At 40.6% G+C, this 23,206-nt stretch overlaps 1 protein-coding gene across 2 annotated transcripts; it reads right to left on the bottom strand.

Annotated features, from left to right (window-relative positions):
- Positions 1–674: 674 nt before the first annotated feature.
- Positions 675–19,371, bottom strand: LOC127374551 (shaker-related potassium channel tsha2). Of its 2 annotated transcripts, XM_051420012.1 has the most exons (3): positions 19,200–19,371; positions 14,639–18,851; positions 675–6,938 (listed from the first exon to the last, which is right to left on the bottom strand). In XM_051420012.1, the coding sequence occupies exon 2, from the start codon at positions 18,535–18,537 to the stop codon at positions 17,095–17,097; it is 1,443 nt and encodes a 480-aa protein (XP_051275972.1). In that variant the 5' UTR covers positions 18,538–18,851; positions 19,200–19,371; the 3' UTR covers positions 675–6,938; positions 14,639–17,094. The 2 variants fall into 2 exon arrangements, with proteins under 2 accessions (XP_051275972.1, XP_051275971.1); XM_051420011.1 differs by lacking the exon at positions 19,200–19,371 and having other exon boundaries at positions 14,639–18,898.
- Between the last annotated feature and the right edge of the window lie 3,835 nt (positions 19,372–23,206).

The raw sequence follows: 23,206 nt of genomic DNA on the forward strand, positions 1-23,206 counted from the left end.
GACCACTACACCCATCTGGAGGATGTGGAGACGAGAGGAGGATGTATTCGCTACCTAACGTATCCTGCTGCCACTGTAACCTGGACGTGCAAGCTGCAGTGAAGGAATGGATGGATGGAACAATTATGCCTGCTGATTCAGCAGTCGCAGTGCTAATGGAGTTCAGCTGTGGTTATTCCATTTGCAGTCTCCGCTGACTCCCTCAGAGTGGCTCTCTTATGTAATGGATCTGTTTCCCTGCAACTCAGAGTCATTACTTTTGAATGAGGCTTAGGGTGGCTGGAGTAGCAGGAAAGCAGGATATCTGCTGGATCTACATGACTTTGCAAAGAGGAGTCAAAAAGTTAGAATATGATACGACTGCATTGTTCCTGTGAGGAAATTTGTCTCAGAGTTGCAGCCCCACTGAATCTCCAGATAAAGCCAGAAAAACAAGAAAAAAGCCACTGAAACTGCGATCTTCACCTTTTAAAATGAAATGCTAAAAAATGAATTCCTTTTTATATTTTTATATGAAAATCCAATAATCTTTTCTTCCTGTGAAACAGGATTTCAATAATATCCTGACATTCACCCGTCAATCAATCTTAAACTTTTAGCGACACAGAGCGAACTTCCTGTTTCTTGTTTCATGTGGACTTTAACCTGAACGATGTATTAAAAAAATAGGCACGTTATACAGTTGAGCACAGTTCATTTATTTATTAAACATAGGTGGTAGAAACATAAAGCCTTGTTAACTTTAATATACATTATATCATATTATACAAATCATTTACAACATTGCAGTACATTAAAGAGAAAGAAAAGGCCACATTAAACTTAGTCACAACTAGTATTCAGAATGACTCTGTTGTGCATATACATTATGTACGATCCCAAGCCATACATATATTACATTATGAAAGACTTGTTCTCTTTTTTTTTAATGTTATTTAACTTTATACCTGCCATACAGTGAAACACACAGACACTCAAGTTAACAAAAATAAAATATTATTTGAGATTTTACACACTGAAGACACAAGTTGAGGTTTTGCAGACAGTTATTTTTGTCACTGTTGAATCAGCTGTTAGCAGAAGCGGGAAAACACCATGAGACGAACACACAGTTCAGTGAATGAATACAGGACCGACCTCAAACACATAGAGACACACTGCTTGTGTTACACTCATGCCGGTAAGGATCGATGATTGTTGTTTTTTAGTATTTTTCTCTCAGTCTTGTTTCTCTCTGTTTAATTTTAACAGCATTATAAAAAAGGAAAGTATTATTTTCGATTTAACATGAATTTTATATTGTCAATCAAACTAAATATTAATTAGAATAAATAATTTTCTGACATTTTCTGATGGGAATTTATCACATTTTTAATTTAATAATTAAAACAACAGCCTTTCACATCAGCCCAAGAAGTCATTCAGACGTCAGAATGCTTCAATTTTTACGTCATTTTTTAAACATAATGCATCATTTTTTAGCAGTACTGTAAAAAGGGTACAGTTATGGTCGTATGAAAACTAAATATTATGATTTAGGTTATTTAAGTCCCATTTCTTTAAATTTATGTTAGATTTTGTATCATTTCATTATTTCTTTTCTTCTCTTTTGGGGTTAATTATTAAAATATTTCCCCTAAACTTTATGACTTTATCGTCAGCTCATTTTAAACACAGAATAAATATATAAACTCAGTTTAATTGCAGGCAAAATGTTATGTTCACATTCATTTTAATTCACTTTCTCTTCATTTTAGATAAAATTAACAATAATGTTTGGCCATTACTCAGCATCCAGACCAAAATAATACAAATGTAAAAATAAAAACAACAGATTGTATGAAAACGTGATAAAGTTTCATGAGCTGCCAAAGAAAAACTAAAGTGAGACATATGAGGAATGTCATTATTCGAAAACAGAAAATGAATCTAAGGAAGCACAAAGTGGACATGGTTTCGAATATTTTTTTAGGGCTATAATCCTAATACCACAACTTAATTTACAAGAAAACATTATTTTGGCGTTTTTTTTAGGAAACCAAATCATGTTTTTTGGTGCCAAAATTAAAATGTTTAGATAATCATGCAAAAGAACCTCAAACATATATATCTGGACATTACAGATTCCCCAAACACCTGAAAATGTATATTTAATTAATGAACACTGGCTCTCAATAAGGTTTTTAGTGATTTTCAGGTCTTCCGTAGGATGTGACAATGACTGACTTTACAAGATAACAGGCCTAAAAATATGAATAGTCTTGTCCACTTTGAGCTTCCATAGCGGAGATTTTTCTTTTCACTTCTTCACATTTGTTTCCTCTCATAACAGCAACCAGGAAGACAACTTACTGTACATTCAATACATTAATTTACATTATTTCTATGTGCAACCGGTCGATTGCGTCCCTACAGTGCTAACACACACACACTTTCTTCTTCTGTGGTACTTCAGATGCATTTGACAGGGTTATTAACTCAATCAGGTTATGATTAAGGCACTGTTAACTTTTTATGCACGGATACAAACAACCAGAGAACCCACCTTTGCTGATGATATTGTACTTTACATGCATTATTGCTTATCGATGAATAACTGTGGTTACTGCATGTTTTCTAACTGACCTCTGCTGGTTTTCTGTCTGCAGTTAAATATTCGATTTAACCTACGAAGTATTTTCACATCACGACTTCCGAACTCTTCACCCCTGAAGACGTCAACGCTGTTAATGGTTTGCATGTTAAAGAACAGTTATCAAGGCTGTAGTTTGGCTTCAAAACTGGGAGACAACAAAGATTTAATTATTTCTAGCATTTAAAAGCTTCTATGGTTACAAATGTCTTATGTAAATCAAAATATGAGCAATATGGATGGATATAGTGGATACAGAATTATGTATTCAGATAATCAGTGGGGAATAACCGGGTTGGGGGAACCCTAAAAAGATCATATATATTAGAGGTAACTGAACTCTATAGAGAAACAAGCAGATTTGGCTAAAATAAAATGTATTTTCCATTTTCCCTTGAAACAACACTGACTGGTATCTTCAGTATACAATAAGCGTCTGATGTCAATACCCACTGATGAAATGAGAGTGATGAAGTCTCTTTTGGTTGTATGTTATATATTAAAGCCACTGACGACACACTGCTCTCCCTCTGGAGGCTGAACTTTAAAGGCCAACTGAAATCACATCCACTCATCCCTCTCTGTAATCAGAAATAACCGTATGTTTTTAAATGTATGTTTATGGTTCATATAATGTAAAAGTATAATAGTTATAATAGATTTTTTATTATTAAATCGGAGAGTTGTTGCACTGAATGTCATGAGCAGACAGCGTGTTAGTGAAGAGTAAGAACCGCAACTAATTCTTCAGTGACATTAGCAGGTACGTTTATGTTTTGCTTAATGTGCTTAATTAGCTGAGAAGCTAATTAGCAACTGAGCCTGATAACTGTCATTAGCAGTGCGCTTTTCCCTGGTGTCGTTTGATTGAACAAGTTAAAGTGCAGGAAACGTTTCATGTGTTGTTTAGAGTCTGTCTGCCCCCGACACAACACTGACCTTTACGTAAGATCAGATTGGCTGTAACAAAAGATGGCCTCCCTCTATGTAGATGGATGTAACAGTAGGGGGCGCCATCATGAAACCGTGAATTATAAATTAATCACAGTGATTTACAGATCAGACATAAATGACGTCCTAATTTCAGTTGGACTTTAAAGTTCGGCCTCGTCCTCTCCACCAACCGAAGGGCCTCAGGACGGACGACGGTGATACAGATGTGACAGATGTTTGATGAACTGTTTGAATGTGCCAACACGGAACAGAAATGACACGTCTGCATGTGCAGTCGTCTGAAACACATGAAGATTGAAGCTGATAATGATTAAAGATTTATTTTATCAAAAATAGATCACAATTGAAGGTTGTCAAAGTAAACATGACAAAAAAAACTGGAAATAAAAAACAGAAAGAAGGAAAAATCAAAAGGCATTTTGCTTTCACACCAAAGTTCCCAGAGCACAATATTCACTCACTCTATTGCTTTTTCTTATTTTTGCATGAAAATTAAACAATTTGGTGACTGAACTGACCTCTGCAGCCAGAACTGAACTCTGCAGCCCGAACTGACCTCTGCAGCCCGAACTGACCTCTGCCGCCCGAACTGACCTCTGCAGCTGATAATGAAGCATGAAAATGTTACATGTCGTGAATATCAAGTGATGGTTAAATATGTGAAAGTTTGGCGATGAGGACGATGCTGCACTCGCAGGGGAAATACTGTATTCTTATTGTTGCACATACAGTATGCAGAATACATTAATCATCATAACTGATGTCTAGTCACAGCTCATCACTGCCGCCGTCAAACAGAAGTCACCCGAGGCTGTTTTTTATGTCCAAGCAAAGCAGAATTACAATAAGACCAAACTGCAGTTGATGCTAGCGTTGATGGATGCAAGTTTTGTAGCAATGTGTTATGATGATGACGATGATGATGATGATGATGATGATGATAAGTTCAGCATTTTGGGAAATATTTTTTGTTTGTCATCTTCCCCAGAGTCAGAAGAGAAAAAGGATATTCAATCATTTCCATTACGGTGACAAGTCCAGGACGTGTTTAGCTTAGCACAAACACTGGAAGCAGGGGGAAACTGTTAGCTTAGCTCTATCAAAGGTAAAACTGATTCTTATACCTACAACATGTAGTAATAATAAGCTTCAACTAGCTACCCAAACCCTGAGGGCTTTTTTTTAAATGCCAGCAGTTGTTGGTCAGTAAGTAGCTCCAATGCTAACTACTTCTGAAACACAATATTTTGCTTTCAGATTTTTATCTTTACACCTGTTCGTCATAACCTGGTCATGCTAGCTTTTGTGGCTATTTGAGTTAGCAGTTTCCCCCGCTTCCAGTTTGCCGTTTATCGCCAAATAGCTCCAGCGCTAAAAACGATACAAACCAGGCAGCTTTGAGGTGGTTGGAAGTGCTAGGCTAGGAGTTTCCCCCCGCTTACAGTCTTTGTGCTAAGCTAGGCTAAACACATCCTGGACCTGTCGCTGTACTGGAGGTTAAACTGATATCTGAGTCTGGGAGAAAAACAAAGCCGGATTTCCCATAAATGTCACCAATGTTGTGGCTGAAATGTACTTCCTGGTACTGAATCTTTGTCGCGGTGGAAAAAAAAACATTTTAGACCTTCGGCTGACGTAAAATTCCTTTTCCATTAAAACCTCAAACGAATATATTGTTTTTAGGTTTAGCAGTTTTTAAGACAGGCTCCATTTATTCAATGGTAGAAAACCTCTGCAGCACGTTATTGCCCTTAAATCAACATTTAATTAAAAAAAAACAGTCACACAAACAATTTCACAAATAAATTAAAATGTGCAAAGAAAATCGTGATGTCTCTAAGCTGTTTGCTATAATCAGGCTGGATGACATCTGATATTAAAAAGGCCAATATTGGCTTCATATACTGTATATTTTATCCGTTGTTAATATGGTTTTGTAGGTTTACATTTCCTCTAGGTTCTTAAACAGTTTTTAGACTTTTCTAAGTTATTAAATGGCAGTTTATAGAGTGTTTGGGTTTATTTAATTGCGTTTAAAAACTGGTCTGATGTCAGATAAACGAGGGACTCCCAACGTCGTTCAGGTGTTAAAGCTTCTGTCGTTAATGAGCGGACACTGAGGTAGATGTCATTGATATAACAGATATACAGCATTTTGATCAAAACCCAAAAACACAATCAGAAACATTCAAAATTATTCAAAAGAAAATCAGATGACAAAATGTATGGAAGCCCATTTCTGCCAAAGTGACGGGGGGAAAAGGATTCTGTAAATCATTATAATGGGAAACTTTCTCAATAATTTAATTTAGTATCTCAAAATATCAACTGTGATACTAAACGAAAACACTGAGAAGGTTTCTCATTATAATTAATTACAGAATGTTGTTTTTCTTCCTGTCACATTAGTGGAAAAGAGCTTCCGTACAAATGTCTGCGTTAAATGCATTTCAACTGTCTTTTTGTTTTTACTTTTCCACACAAACATTCTTCTTATTATGGGCAGTTTCATCTTCTTCTTTTTTTAAAGTGTTTTTGGCAGGCAGACATTTTCATCAGAGCTGCCTACTGGAGCTGCTTTTGTTTTTACAAAGGCAAAAATAATAATAATAATAATAATAATAATAATAATAATAATAAAAAAGAAATGAAAAAATTAAAACACATTAGCAAAAATGTTAAAAATCTACAAAATAATTCACCAATTCCTCTCCATATAAAACATATACAGTATGATACTTTAAAAAATAGAGATTTAGCAACTAACTCCACCGGTCGAACAGAATTATTTCAATAAACGTGATATCGATGAGCTGTTGTTGTTGTTGTTCCCATATTACAGATTAGCGGTGCTGGGTTGAGCCGTCAACACAAAAGTCAAACTTCTTCTGTTTACATGCTCTACTTTTCCAAGCATGCAATAATATGATTTGGTTTGAATATGATATGCAACGTACAGACAGGACTTACAAGTTCTTTTTTTTTTTCTCTACAGCTAGAGGAGCAATCTCCCCAAAAAACATCTATTCGTTGAATATATGGAGGACTCCGTTAGCCAGCAGACATGTTGTAAATATACGGATGATTCAAGTAACGTTTGTCGTACCTCAGAGTCCCACTGTAGCTTCGCTCTGTGCAAAAAATCAGTCGGGATGTCCTCTTGTAATGGAAAGGCGTCTCATAGCTCCGAGTTTCCTATGAGTGTCAGTGTTTTTAATCCAGAGTGTGTTTTATTTCACCTTCGTCGGAGGAAGAAGAAAGAGGAGGAGGAGGAGGAGGGTCGTGGGAAGCGGGGATGTCGTACTCTTTTGGTTTGACGAGGAAGGTGGAGGAGTCGCTCATCGTTCTTCCCCTGGAAAACAAAAAGAGTTTTATTAGAAAATGCAGGATTATTTTGTCACGTTCATGAAGTAACGTGACGTGTTGGTCCCTGAAGTCATCTGGAACTGGAACTATGACTCTGCATATTTCATCATTCTTATACATTTTCTTTCATAAATCAATGCTATTGGTTTCCCTTAACGTCTGTCTGTGGGTTTTTACATATGAACACCAATGAAACCAACCACAGACGTCTGGTTGCGTTGTGGTGCTGAGCTGTCCGAGCCCAACCAAAATTCAACGACTAAACTATCTTAATTAGAAACGTACAACAACCGTTTTCTTAATTAAAAGCAAAGCGACTAATGGCACTGAAACCGGCAAACGCTCAAAAACCTCCACGTTGAACCCTGCACAACAAACTAACAGCAACACTATCAAAGAAGCTACAGAAGCTAATGAGGCAGCCAGCCCGGACCAAATCCTGACCGCTGTCCAAGCAATGAAGGTAAAGATTTTGTAGTGAGTTTCAACGAAGCTGTTAAACGCGATACAAGGAGTACAAGGTGAATGGAAAGCTTTGCCCTGCTGCTAGCACCGATTACGGTCATAAAAACAGCTACTGAGGAGTTGGTGGACGACTTGGAAAACCGTAGCCAACGCTCCGACCTTCGTCTGCCAGAAAAGTAGTCAATACTTGATGTGTGTCTCAATTTGAATCCTTCCATACTCAAACTAACCACTGTAAAGTGTCGAGTGTGGTCAAATGCACTGTGAGGAACGTTGGACACTGCTCATCCTCTGTGGTCGCCATTCTCTCTACGTAGCGGACGGGGAGGGACCACCGGGACATACCGGTACATTTTCCATCTTGCATGAAACATAATTTAATTTAGTAAGTTGAGTGAGGGCTTGTTGTTATTGGAGGACGGAGCAAAAGGGGGCGTGGCTTATGAAGGATCAATTCTGGAAGGTCTGAAAGCTGCACTGATGATAAAGCACTCACTAACTGATGTCTGTATATGCCTCTTTTTCCTTCCCCAGTCGCTTCATCACACACTCACACACACACACACACACACACACACACAGACACACACACTCACTCCACACACACTCACACACTCACACACACACTCTCACACACACTCACTCACACACACACACCACTCTCACACACACACTCACACACTCAACACACACTCTCACACACACTCACTCACACACACACACTCACTCTCACACACACACTCACACACACACACTCTCTCCAGGCCATCTCCACAGTCACATGCTGAGGAAGCAGAGCCAAGGACAGGACAAACCAGCAGCCTTCACTTCCTGTTTATTCTGTCTTGGTTGTGCACATAGAGAGCAGCCGAGGACCGAGCTAACGACGGCATCGACCTCACTAATGTTCAGCGTTAAAGGGTCACTGAGTTATAATCAGATTCATAGCTTTCATACACACTGCGAGAAAGGTCAACGGGTGGAAATCTTCCCTTTAAACTAATAAACTGAGTTATTACTAATAATAACTCAGTTTATTCAGTTGTTCCCTAAAAATGGTTATTTGTACCCTCGAATGACTTCATTTGATTACTGGAATTAATAATATATCTTCAAAATGACTCCTGCCCTCAGTTTGCCTAATTTGCCTCCTATATGGGGGCAGTAAGATAACTTTAATTTGACCTAATTTGCTGAGTTGGCATTGAAAGCAGTTGTGCAAAAAAAACTAAATGTATATAAAAACATAGAAAAAATTCCCAATTCCCAAAAATATGAGAACAAAAATGTAATCATATGTTTTCATACGGAAGCTCTGACAGGTAAGTGAGTTAAATAAAAAAAACAGATCCTCCTAACCATTACGCTGGACTTTAAGAACAGGTGGATAATCTTTCTAAAAAAGGTCCTTAAAAATTCAAGTGTGGAAAAAGTAAATGTTTAAATAAAATCTAGAATATAAAGAATATATACACATTAGATACAATAAAGTGGAATATGGTCCAGATCGATAACTGTACGTGTGCAATGTTATGAGGAAAGAAAGAACATTTTATTTTAATTTACGTTACAAAAAATGAAATGAAGATACTGGGAAGAAAATACAATCATTCATTTCCATTAATTTAAAAATAAAAGATACTGACAACAACAATCACCTTTTTCCACCTATTTTCCACAGATAAAAAACTAAATTAAGGAAAATTAGGAAAAATGATCCTGGCAAAACCTTTTTTCATTCATAAACAAAAAATATTTGTATCAGACTAAATAAATAAATAAAATCACCATATTTGTATTTCTCGCTCACCACTCAGGGCTTCCGTAGGTTCATGAGTTGCTGGACCAGAAATGAACATTTTAAAAGAAGCGATTATGTAAGTGTTTGATAGAAAGTGGCACAAAAACCAGGAACCATACTTTACCTGTAACAGACTGAGCTGCTACCAGCTGTGGCCCTCTGAGATTAAACCTCCAGGGGCCACAGGAGGTTTTAATCCAGTCAGAAACTCACTTTATTGACCCAGTTTAATCTGTGTCAGCTATGGACACTGGTGGGAAACTATTTGTGACCACAGACGGCATAAAAAATAAAAAAAATCTCCAGACAGGACGTGACGAGCTGCGAGAAGACAAGCAGGCAGGCGGTGAGTTGGACCGTAAACAGTAGTGGTCCAACCAGCTGTGTGCTGCATGTCGTTTGTAAAATAATCCAGTGAAACTGCTCTCTGCACTTTGTTGAGCTTCACTTCACTCCAGCAGATTCAAGGTATTATCAGCTGGCATCTTTAAGCATGGCTGCACATTTTCCATGTAGTAGCTGCTAGAAATAGACTGTCCTCCAGGAAGGGAAAGTGGAGGGATATCAAGTAATAATTCATAGCACAAAAACAGGAATGATGGAGGTTGAATCTGCTGATGTCAGTTTACTGTACAAAGGTCTGATTTCTTTTTACACATTTTAAATTAAGAGTTTTTTTATTACAGTTGGGATGTTTTCTTTCTTATAAGCTGCTAATGTTTTAAAAAAATTATAATTTTTGTCTGGTGGAGAGTGATAGTGATATTACGGCTGTTTGTGGTTAAACTAAAGGTCTATCTCTGTAGGGATCCTTTCCATAATGCTGTCAGACACTGACAATAACAACCTGAGTCTGTCAGTGGAACAAACAACTACTGTTAGTGGAACAAATAACAACTACTGTTAGTGGAACAAACAACGACTACTGTCAGTGGAACAAACAACAACTACTGTTAGTGGAACAAACAACAACTACTGTTAGTGGAACAAACAACAACTACTGTTAGTGGAACAAACAACAACTACTGTTAGTGGAACAAACTACTACTGTTAGTGGAACAAACAACAACTACTGTTAGTGGAACAAACAACTACTACTGTTAGTGGAACAAACAACAACAACAACTGTTAGTGGAACAAACAACAACTACTGTTAGTGGAACAAACAACAACAACTGTTATTAGCTTATGTTAGTGCTGTTCATGAATATTCTGTGAATTAAGGATTTTATTTTGACCAAACCAGAGTTGTTGGAAGGAATCATAAAGACGGTTTTAAAGAGGTATTAACGAGCACCTTGTCGGTGACATATTTTATCTAAATTTCTATATATTATATTCAACAATAACAATAACTGCAGATAGATTATTTCCTTTGAATATTGATCAGAGATGAGTTTTCACGATATTTTTAGCAACTTTTTCAACAATTCTCAGTCTGTATTATGTATTTTTATAATTTTAACAATCAATCATACTTAACATGCTTCTTTCTTGACAAATTCAGCATTTTCTTCTCATTTTTTCTATTTTGGTTGTACAAATGCAGATAATGTTGAACTAAGTGCTAACAATCAATCAACAAACAGACAAAAAACAATCTGTTGGCTCATGATAGCTCGCTGCAACTGTTGGCCTAACATTAACGTCCTTCATCAGCGTTTAATAAAACAAATATTCTTTTATTCAGGTGATTAAACACTAATGAAAACATACCTATGATTATTATATTACCTTTCTGTCAATAGATCCTCCTCAATGTAAGGAGATGTAAATGAGACTGAGCCTCCTGGAGGAATCAGAGTAAACTCCTCCGACCAGCAGGGGGAGCCGCAGCCTCGGGGGGGGGCTGTCAGGATGAACCTCTACATGATAGAAAAATAATACAAACTGTCCAGCCAGTCAGAAGCCAGTATTCCCTGTTGCTATGGTAACAGTCTCCGTACATTATGTGATCACTGTCACCTGCTGACACTGCTTTTATATATATAAAAAAAACAACAACCTGGACTCATGTTCCCTGAATCACAACAACAACAACAACAACAACAACAAACAGCACGAAGCCACTGCAGCGTGATGTTGTGTGTGGATGTTGTTGATCCCGTCACCGTGGCGACCGCAGCCCAGCAGCTGCTGTCACCGGCGGTCTGATGTCGTGCCGGTGTCAAGGTCTCGTGACTGTCATTCGTCAAGTGTAAGTGACAAACGTGTCTTTAAATAACGGTGACCTCCGACCTGAATGAAAGACGCCCAACTGGCAGCTCAACAGAAAGTCCAGATCAGTGTCTGTCCCACCGTGACAGGAAGTCCTCTTTAGGTATTATTGATGGTATTTTCCTGAAAATCAATAAAAGAAAGGGACACTTTCTCTCTTCTGAGGTTGTTACAGACATCTATAGCCTCACTGATTACTCTACAAAGGCCCACTCTAGAGCTACATTAGCCAGTTAGCTCAACTTTATAACTGAATTCAATGAAACTGGATCAGATTTTATGGAGAAAATATTTCCTGGTTTTCCCTCTGACGTCCTCCGGCTGCTCACAGCTGCTGCACTGAATCAATAACAGCTAACTCTCAAACATTAATCAATAACTCATCATAAACGAAGTGCACTGTGCAGACTCTGAGCTCTCAGTGTGATGTTACGTTTGCACACCAGATGGAGACAGATGTTACCTTTAAGATTTCAGCTGCACATCAGGATTGAGCTTTAAATATAAAGTTATTATATTATATATATAATTATATAAATATTATAGACTAAATGATTCATTTATTTATTGATTATTTATTAACAATAGATTAATCTATCGTGAAAATAATTGTTAGTTTAGGATCTTAAATGATATCTGCAGGTTTATTATTACATTAAAATGAACTCTTTCTTTCTGAATCTTGATTTAAAGTTCATTGTTGGTCCATTCAGTAGCTGTTCTTTTTGGTCTCATCACGTGATCTTCCTTAAACGTTTCCATGACAACCGGACCAACTCCAGCTGCTGAGGAACATGTGGTCTGACTGAAAGCTCCAGAACAGCTGGAATATGATCCAGTTTCACACCAATCACTGATGAAGTGTGTTTGTACAGTAATCAGTTGAAGAGTGATTGACGGGTGAATGTCAGGATATTATTGGTTACACTTTGTACATTTCCTGTCACACATTGTTAAATATGGGAACAATATAACCGAGGATGTGATCTTAAAGGGTTAAGAAGACATTTTTAATTTCTGGACTTTAAGAACTGATGACAGCTGTAATTTCATCTGTTTAAAAGTCTGTCGTCGGTTGTGCGTTAACCCCTGACCTCCCTCCATCTGTACCTCCATGCTGCTGTTTTCATCTGTTTGTCTTTCATGAGGTGGAAATGGGGGTGGGCTGGGTGGAGGTGGAGGTGGGGGGGTGTAACTCACTGCAGGCCACTTGAGGCTTCGGGGCAGATTCCCTCAGCAGTGACATAGACGCTAACAATAGCTGTCAGAGTGAAACCCTGCCCAGTGTCATCCAAGGGGAAACCTGTTTACCTCCGCCAGCACCGGCTGCATATGTCCAGAGAGGACATGCAGGGCGGAGGGAGGAGGAGGGAGGTCGGAGGAGGGAGGGAGGAGGGGGTGACTTCACAGGAAGAGACTGTGACCAGAAACCCTCCCGGGGGGGACGCAGTCAGTCAGCTCGATGCTTGTTCGAGCTGCCTCCTGCTCGCAGTGAGCTGCTGCGTTACGTAACTGGTGGACGGTGTGGCGGGAGTAAACACAACGCACTGGAAACGTGATTCATTTCCCCCCGACGTCACCTTCACACTCCGATGGAGGGACGGAGAAAACAAACAAACAAACAAACAAACAAACAAAGCAGCTGAATCCTGAGAGTCTCTGAGCTGCTTCTGTTATTTACCCTACTGGTTCCCAACATGGAGGTCGAGACCCCAGATAGGGGTCACCAAAGCTTCACAGCGGGGGGGTTGTTACAGTCAGACCTGCATGTTGGTGTAAATATCATGGTGTTGCTATGGTAACGGGAGAAACTAAAAGGCAGCAAGAATGTAACAGACTAATCAATAAGTTGTCAACAGATATCGGTTGATATTATACGGAAGCCTGTTGCTGCCAGATGAAGAAAAAATATCACATGTAAGGAAAAATATGTCAGATTTATAACTTGGCAATTTTAGACCATTTAATAAGAAAGTAAACATGAACATGGTGGCATTTCATTCATTTCTGTGAAGAAAACTAAATAAAGTAGTCATTTTTTAATGTTGATATTATTATTTAAGATCTAAACTTTCCATTCACAGACCTTCAGTCTCTGATAAACAACCTCGTCCTGCATTAAAGAAAACATCCAAAGACCTGAAAGAACAATGAGGGGGGGGGAAATATAAAGTATAAAAATATCAGGAATATCTCTGATCAATATTCACAGGAAATAATCAGCTCACTGAAAGTCACACTAAAACATCTCAGACCAAAACAACGAGATGGTGGTGTCCACATACTTTTGGCCACATACTGTATATGTCTGTCAGACAGGGTTGGAAACTCTACTAATGAGGCTCGTTGGCCTTAGAGGACACTTTGGACCATAATTAGGCACCGCAGCCTAAACAGGAAGTGTTTTATTTTGAAGGGGAATGCTGTACTGTCTCTCTTTCATCCAGCTGCAGCTGAAGGGGGGGTTGGGGGTAATATCTGAGCCAGCAGAGTGAACTGTAGATCCAGCTGTGGTGTCCAGCTGACTTCTTGCAGCAGCTGCCGCCACCTGCAGGCTCACAGCGGTACTGCATCCTGCCTTTCTAACAACAACAGAGGGATCATGTTGTTCTCTCGTTCTCAGTGAAGTTAAAGAAATACGGTTTCATTGTGTTTAATGGGCAAAGAACAGAGCAGCAGTAAACAAAAACCTGCATATATCTTTACTAAAATCACCTCTAGATGTGTATTAAAGCTGCAGCTATTCAAATATTTATTCTCATATTTGATGAAACTTTCATTATATCCTGAGAGTAGAACATGAGACGGATAATCTGTGAAAAACTCAGCTTCCTCTGATAAAAGGATCCACTGGGTCTGAACGAAAACAGCCAATCAGAGCCAAGAAACAAAGTTCATTCAGACTTTTAACTCTAGATTTGAACCGGATGAAGGATTTTAGTCATCGGACGTCTGGATCTTAAGTTATCAGAGAAACAAGCTGAGCTAACGTTAGCAGCAGCTCGGCTCGCAGCCCCTCCGGGACGTCCTTTGTCTGTCCAACAGCGTGGGAGAAGCAGTGATTGTTAAGGTGGAACTGCTTTATTCAGTGTGTTTAAGGTGGAACTGCTTTATTCAGTGTGTTTAGTGGTTTTAATCAGTTTGATTTAAAGAAACCTGCAGAAACGACATATTAACACAATGAATAAACTTGTTTAACTCACCTCTCTGTGCGACCGGCCCTCCGCTGTTATTAATCCAATGGTCGTCTGAGTTGAAGAGTCGTCCATACGTCCATTTATCCGTCCATCCGTCCGTCTGTGTTGATGATTCAGCAGTTAAACTCCATCAGGCCTCCATCCATCGATCAATCAGCTGATAATCCAACCAACAGCACGGTGAACTTCACTGCGAGAACGTCTGCTGGGACCGTTTTTATTCCCTCAGTCTGTTAAATTCCCCGTTTTTTCCATTAGGTTTGGTGGAAAGATTCGTCCCTGGAGTCCAGATGAGTAAGGTGCTATAATGGCTAAATGCTAATTATGGAAACCTTAAAATACAGCAGGAGACCTGTTCGTTCTATTCGTCTGACAAGGACTGATCAGTTTGTTTCCAAATATCAGGAAATATTGAAATATTGAAATATAAAATATTGATTGAATGAGAATAATCGGGGACATTCTTGTGTTTGTTGTGTTGCATTTTTAAGTAGTTTTTCAAGTTAAAACGTCAGAACTCGACTGATACATCAGCAGGCTGATTCATTTTATCATTCTTATTTTTTTAATTATTATTATTATTATTATACTGTGAGCTGATATCACAGAAGTAACATTTCATATGGAAGCAAAAAAAGTGCCAAAATTATTTTAATTATACAAGTAACTTTAAAAACCACAATATTTTATTTTGAAAAAACAAATCTGAGTTTATGAGGTTTGAATTACATATTTAAAATTTTAAATTAAAGTGTTTCAGGGTCGCTCCTAAACTTTTCTTTCTTGGATCATGTGACTTTTTCCATTTAAAAGAGTTCTGAATCTCATCTAGCAGCTGTTGGAGCTTTCAACCATATTAAATATTCTACATCAACACATGGATTAAATTTCTTATCTGAATCTGTGAAACCTAAAAAACACAACAACTAGAAATGGTTTTAAAATTTCAATATTTCATTGTTGTTGGTTTTTTATTCAATTTAAATGCCATTTTCCAATTTTGGTCTTTTTGTGCTTCCATACTTGGCTGATATGCAACAAAAAGTGGCAGAAAAAAATTTGTTTTTGGCCAAATTCTTACATATTTTTTTACATATTAATCTTTTTTAAACACATTGTGTTTTGTTTATATAATATGAGTTAATTCCAGGTTTGTTGTTATTGTCAGTTTTGCTTGTTAATGCTAAAATATCCTGTTTTAGGACATAATATATAATATCAGGAGGGATGTTTTTGGCTTTTTTCCCCTCTACTATAAATCAGCCTCAGACGTCAGTGTCAGTCGAGCTCTAGAACATCCAAAATATTATATTTTTCTATTATAAAGATCAAATCATATCGAATCTCTTTTGTGGTTTTCTGCCTACAAATATAGACAATTTCACAACCTCAGTTTGGGCTCTGGGAACTATTTCAACCACATTTTAATCCTAAAATATGAAACAATGTGAATAAAGGTTGGTTGCAGCTCAGGTTGGATCCTCTCGGAGGTGTGTGGACAGCAGGTGAAACATCTGGCTGTAAATACGTCACGTTGGATCAATTGTCCTGTTAAAGGTTGAATCGATGTGTCACATTCAAACAACATGGAGGCTTCCACAACATGGTGGTTTTCTGGCCTCGCCGATTGCCTCGTCTCTTCAGCTTCAGCAGCATCCTTCCCTTCCTGTGGCAGACAATGCAGAAAAGTCTGGAAGGTTGCTATAGAAACTGCATCCGCCGAGGAGACGCAGCGCTGCGGTTCATCCACACGGTGGCGCTCTCGGTTTGGGGGAGAAAAAAAAAAGCTGCAGCTGATTTTATAATATCTTTCCAGGCAGGCTGCTGAGGGTTTAACCTCCTGGAGCCTTTTTTATTTTACAGCTGCAGGTGAAACCCAGAACTCTCTGAGCCCTGATTGTTGTCTCACAGGCGGCTGGTTACAGAACAGAGGTTGGAATCACTGTCGTTTAATTTTAGGATAATTGATTCTTCCAGCCTGCTGCACATGATCTGATCCACCACTGAGCTCCAACCAGCCTGAATGGAAAATACATGAGGGTGAAATAACAGGTGTGTGTGTGTGTGTGTGTGTGTGTGTGTGTGTGTGTGTGTGTGTGTGTGTGTGTGTGTGTCACCATGTGCCTCCTGCATCACTCTGTAAATTTAGACTACATTGGTCCTGTGTTGTGTCTCTGCTTCTGGTGAACAGAAAAAAAGAATGTAAACTTTCAACCTGCATTATTGTGGTAATAAATTACTAAGAACATTAAAGTGCTACAACCGGATACAGGATCGATTCTGAGTCCCCGACGCGCGTAATGGAAGACAGTTTGATTAAAGTGAACTCTGTTATAATCCTCCCGCTGTTAATGAATCCCTGTGATGGCAGAAATAAGGAGCTCAAACCGGAGCGCGGGGTTGTTTGTGTGGATGGCACTGAAAGGTTCCCTCAGCGCGCGCACTGCTGCGTAATTTGGGAATCAAACGTCGGTGAGTTTCCCGCTGTACGCTTTGTGCGGGCTGCAGTTGGTGTATTTGATGGAGTCCGCGTCCTCGCTGTCCAGGTAGTCGGACTTGGACAGAGACGGTTTGCTGTCGCTCTTCTTGAACTCACCGAACTGCGACTGCTGCTGCCCGCAGGTCACGTGCGTGTACTGGAACTGCTCCTCGTGCTCCGTCTCGCGGTGGTAGAAGTAGTTGAAGTTGGAGACGATGACCGGCACCGGGAGCGCGATGGTGAGCACACCGGCGATGGCGCACAGCGAGCCCACGATCTTCCCGCCGATGGTGACCGGACACATGTCCCCGTAGCCCACCGTCGTCATGGAGACCACCGCCCACCAGAACGCGTCCGGGATGCTGCTGAAGCCCGACTCCGGGTCGTCGGTCTCCGCGAAGTACACCGCGCTGGAGAAGAGGATGACCCCGATGAAGAGGAAGAAGATGAGCAGTCCCAGCTCCCTCATGCTGGCCTGCAGGGTCTTCCCGAGGATCTGGAGCCCCTTGGAGTGCCTGGAGAGCTTGAAGATCCGGAAGACCCGGACCAGGCGGATGACCCTGAGGATGGCCAGCGACATGGCCTGCTGCCCGTTGCCCTGGTGCTCCGCGAGTTCGAGCCCCAGCGTGATGAAGTACGGCATGATGGCCACGATGTCGATGGTGTTCATGATGTTCTTGAAGAAGGCGGGTTTGCTCGGGCAGGCGAGGAACCGGACCAGCAGCTCGAAGGAGAACCAGATGATGCAGAGGGTCTCCACGATGAAGAACGGGTCCGTGAACGGGTTGGGCTTCTTGGCGCGCGCGGTTCCGTTCACCCCGAGCTGCTCGTCAAACGTCCGGGCCTCCTCCCGGAACTCCGGTAGAGTCTCCAGGCAGAAGATCACAATGGAGATGAGGATGACGAGCACGGACACTATCGCGATCCCCCTGGCGGGTCCAGAACTCTCCGGGTACTCGAACAGGAGCCAGACCTGCCGCTGGAACTCGTTGTCAGGCAGCGGGCGCTCTTCCTCCTTAATGAACCCCTCATCCTCCTTAAAATTCTCTATCACCTCCTCCCCCAGTTCGTAGAATTTAATCTCCTCCATGAAAATGTCCACGGGCACGTTGACGGGTCTCCGGAGCCGCCCCCCGGACTGGTAGTAGTAGAGGATGGCATCGAAGCTGGGTCTGTTCCTGTCGAAGAAGTACTCGTTCCTCAGCGGGTCGAAGAAGCGCATCCTCTTGCGCGGGTCCCCCAGCAGGGTGGCGGGAAACTGGGCGAGCGTCTTCAGCTGCGTCTCGAAGCGCAGCCCGGAGATGTTGATGACGACCCGCTCGCAGCACTCCTGGTTCTCGACTCTCTCCGGGTCGTACACATCCTGGGCTGACAGCGCGGCCAGTGCCACAGTCTCATCCAGGTTCTCTCCGGGCACCACTGTCATCTTTCCCCCCCAGACAAGGGCGACGCTTCCCGCACCTCAGTCCTCTCTGACCCCCCTCCCCTGCGCGTATTTTGGAAACCAGCTGAGCGTCTCCGCGTGTCCCCCTTTCTCCCCTCCGTGTGTCGGCGTCACGTCTGCGGGTGAGCTGGTTCCGCTGGCATTTTTGTGGTCCCCCCCCCTCCAACCACCACGCTCACCTTTCCCGTCCACGCGCCGCTGTAGTCTGGACTCTCGGCTCTGCTGCTGTCACATTCGCTGCATCTTAAACAGGCAAACCCTCCCCGAGCTGACGTGTGTGTGTGCACGCTCTCTCACTAAAAAAAAGGGGGGAAATAAAAACACACACGCACGCACATATGCTCGTGATGAGTGTGATCCAGCGACCCAGGAACCAACATGCACAGTGAGCTGGTGAGAGAGAGAGAGAGAGAGGGATCTGGAGACAGAGGGTGCGCTGCGTAATGAACCTGTTGTCTCCAGCGTGGCGCGGGCTCAAGGTTACCATGGAGTTGTTGTTTATGGTGAAATGTGATGTGATGTTTGCACATATGAGCATGCGTGTGAGCGCAGACAGGTTAATGGGGCAAAAGACGCGTTTTGGAAACAGATTTCATGCAAATAAACATGCGATTTTCATTCATGATTTTGGTCTAAATGAATACCTGTGGCTCAGGGGTCCGTCCTCCTCCGTCTACCCATCCTCTCATCCACACACATGGAGGGGGGGGGGGGGGGGCAGAAAGAGGCTCTGCAATGTCACGCCGCAGCCGCTTCAACACGAAACCTCGCTGAGGTTTCCACAACAGCCCTGAACGCCGCCGAGCTGCTCCACAAGTTGTGCACGACTTGCAGGATCCGTCATGGTGTCTGCGGCGGGCGCGCTGCAGTGCACGCAAAACCCAGACCGACACCGAGAGCTTCCCTCTCCCTTTCTCCCGCTTCTCTCCCGCTTTCTCTGGGAGAGTTAGAGTGCAAAGGATGGAAGGTAAACACCGCCGCGCTGTGCAACAAGTAAAAGAGACAGAGGAAGGGGGGGGCAAAGCTGGATGGAAAGAAGGAGAAGAAGGAGAAGAAGGAGAGTTTCTGGGCTGCAGCTCAAAGCAATGACGTGTTTTCCTAAAATAGCTGGATTTCTCCCAGGGCCTGCAGGAAAAGTTTCTTTTCCCATGGAATGGCCCGAGGGAGCTGCGAGGGGGAAAATGGAGGAAAAAATAAGAAGAGAGAGAGAGAGAGAGAGAGAGAGAGAGAGAGAGATGACATGAAAAGGAAAAAACAGATTTGCATGAGAATGTCATTCAGAAATTACAATAGAGAGGATTCACTCTGAAAGTTCACACAAAGCACAATACAAACATTTATAACACAATAAAAACTCAAAATATAAATTTACATTTGAATTCTGGCCAAAATATTTTACTCAAATAAACTTATGAACCTCAACTTTTAACCTGAACAGATAAAACGTCATTTTAACCCTTTAAGATCACATCCTCAGTTATATTGTTCCCTTATTTAACTATTTATTACGAAAACATTTACAAAAACACAACTTTATCAGTGATTTGGGTGAAACTGGTTTATATTTTATACACAGTAATGTTAGCTGTAACTAGTTTACTACTTTAATGTAATCAAACTGTCCTCCGTCAGCATCAGATGCTGCATTCAGTCCCAGTCTGGAAGTTACTTAACTTATTTCAATTACATACAATTTAAAGGGTCGGCCACCTGCAGCGTTAACCTTATAGTCTTGTTTGCATCCTGAAAATATTCATGTACATTTTTCACTTTACTTACATTTAACTGAAAATATTGCTTCATTTTTAGAAATTAGATGTATTTATTTGTAATCTCTTTGCTTTTAGTAGTATACATTTGTCTATCTAACAATCTATTTTACTGTATATATATATATATATATATATATATATATATACTTTGGGGATTTTTGGATGCATAATCTGTTTTTCTGTGATGGAAAACTTATAAATAAAGGTGTGGAAACAAAATTATTGCATCAGACTTTAAGTCATTTGTTTCTGTTGTTGTTTTATGGAAATTCATAATGTTGTGAACCTCAGAACGTCACATTTTGTTTGATTTTTTTTTGTTTGTTAATTAAGTCCATTCATCTGTGTCACCTTAGTCGTCATGAGCGGGTAAATCAGCTCTAGAGACCAAAAGTCTGTAAACAAAGAAACATTTTAATATGGAGCCTTATGGAGACTCACTGCTGGAGCCAGTCTCTAGTGGCCCTTAGAGGAACTGCAGCCGGATTAAAACCCAGCTTTCAGATTCAGAAACCTTCATTCTTCTTGTGAACAGAACAGAAGACATATGTTGTCCAATAAACCTGTTGCATAAAGTAGTTAAATGTCCTGGTTCGGAAGGATTATTATCCAATCAGAGGGCAGCGGGAGGACAAGTTCGAAACATTTAATGATGCAACATTTCCAAAACGTCTCTTACTCACACCCTGATGGTCTGACTCATGCTGAAATCTGTCTTCAGCTGCCTGCAGCTGACCTCTGCAGTCTGGCAATACCTCATTTCCTGTATCATGTGAGCTCATCACACACACACACACACACACACACACACACACACACACAAGTTGCTAGCCTCACACTGGCGTCCACATGTTGCTTAAATGTCACTCCGGTTCTCTGGTGGATTCTCTGTTTCTGTCCAGGTTTCTGTTTCCTGTTGGCCTCGAGCACAGAGACGCTCCATAATGTCTGCGATGAGGTCGCCTCACGCAGTCACAGTTAAACCTTAAATGTCACATTAATGCGACAAAGTCTGGATTTCAAAAGATCATCAGTGAAAGGGCAAGTTTATAGTTTTTAGTTTTGTTTCTCTAAAATAATCTCGTCTGGTTTCAGGAGACAAATATGCAAACATTTGGTTTAACGTTCAAATTGAAATTTAATATATCTGCAAAATGTTCCGTTCATTCCTAAAATAAATCAACATGAAGCAGAGTTGTGGTTAATGAAACCACAGATTAAAGTCTGAAGTAGAAATCATCGCTGCCTCCATTTTTCTTTTCTCTATAAATCCGTGCTATTGGTTTACACATTACATCAGTCTGTGGCTCTTACACACATTAAACAGGAGGTTATACTGCTGTTATTATTACTCAGAGTTCTGTATTTATATGATGGAAAACTTATAAAGTTGTGAAAAAGGTTTATGAAAGCCAAGAATCTTTGTTTTTGTGTATTTATACATTAGTGTAGTGTGTGTTAGTGTAATTGTGTAAGTGAACTGAAAGTGTGTTCTTCTGTCTTTAGGGACAAATAAAACTGTTTAAATTTAATTTAAAACCAACTTTAAGTAATTTGTCGCTTTTATTTTATGGAAATTTGTGATGTTGTGAACCTCAAGATATTATATTAGTTATTTATTCATCTTAATCTTTTGATCTTTGTCACCTTATTAAACTTTATAAACATATAATTTCAATTAAAAAGAAACAATATCAAATTTGATGACACAGTGCTCAGTTATTGTAAAATTATGTGATTCTACCGTTTTGGACAAATGTAATAATATTCTCCCAAACATACGGACCGCTGCAGACACAACGGTTCAGTAGTATTTCTTTTTATTCTACATACTTTCTGACGTCCACTCGGAGGTCGTGTTCCTCGCAGGGTGGCGGCCGTACACTCGCTCAGGCAGCACGTGTTAATTGTAATCGATAGAGAGTCGATTAGCAGAGGACAACATGCTAATTTGTTTGTGGCGGCTGTGGCTCAGGAGGTAGAGCAGGTCGGTTGGAGAAATGCACTCTGGGAGTCGTAGTTCAGGTTTTCTGTGACTTCTCGGATTATGTTGGCGCAGCGGGTTGTTTTTGGACACCAGTGTTTGTTGCTTATGAATGGTTCACTGAGAGCTGACATGTGAGCACCGCTGGGACACACTGAGTCCCATCAACCACTGACCATTACACTCTGTCATCTACTTTAAATATACACTAAGTGTAAGGAGGATTTTTCCCACCCTCTGAAGCCTTTTGCTGTCATTATAATTTATGTCAGCGAACATACGGTTCTGGAAAACTTACAAAAGTCTGACATGAAAAATGGCTGAAGTCCTGGAGGCCGCCGGGTCGCTCCGAACATCAGAGGGGAAATACGTCACGTAGAGTCTGACGAGCCCGAGCAACATGTTAGCTGTTATATAAGAGACACAGAATTAACTTCTATCTGCTGATTGATCCACTGCATGGTACGGCTCGGCTCGGCTCGGCTCACTTTTGCTACCAGGTACTTTACTCGATTTTGTGCGGATAGTTCCCACTCAATGCAGTTAGCTGATCGTCATACAAACACAGGAGGGTGAAGGATGTCCAAAAGTGCAAGGTACCCTGCTCAAATATTTTCGAGAGAAACTGTGTGAAGAATCTTAATTGAAGACAACTTAATAACATACATACATACATACATACATACATACATGCTGCTCCAAACCTGCTTCGGATTAGAAAGGTGGTGTGGAATTAGGATGATGATGATGATTACCTCGGGCATGAAATGAACACACGACACAGTCTCATAATGTAGGACACGTCCCAACAGTGTCGACTTACATTAAACGTTGGCTGGTTATTCGTCATGGACGCATGGAAGCAGCCGTGATTTAATCGTATTTATCTGCTGGG

The sequence above is a fragment of the Dicentrarchus labrax genome, unplaced genomic scaffold (assembly GCF_905237075.1).
Source record: "Dicentrarchus labrax unplaced genomic scaffold, dlabrax2021, whole genome shotgun sequence".
Lineage (NCBI taxonomy): Eukaryota > Metazoa > Chordata > Actinopteri > Moronidae > Dicentrarchus > Dicentrarchus labrax.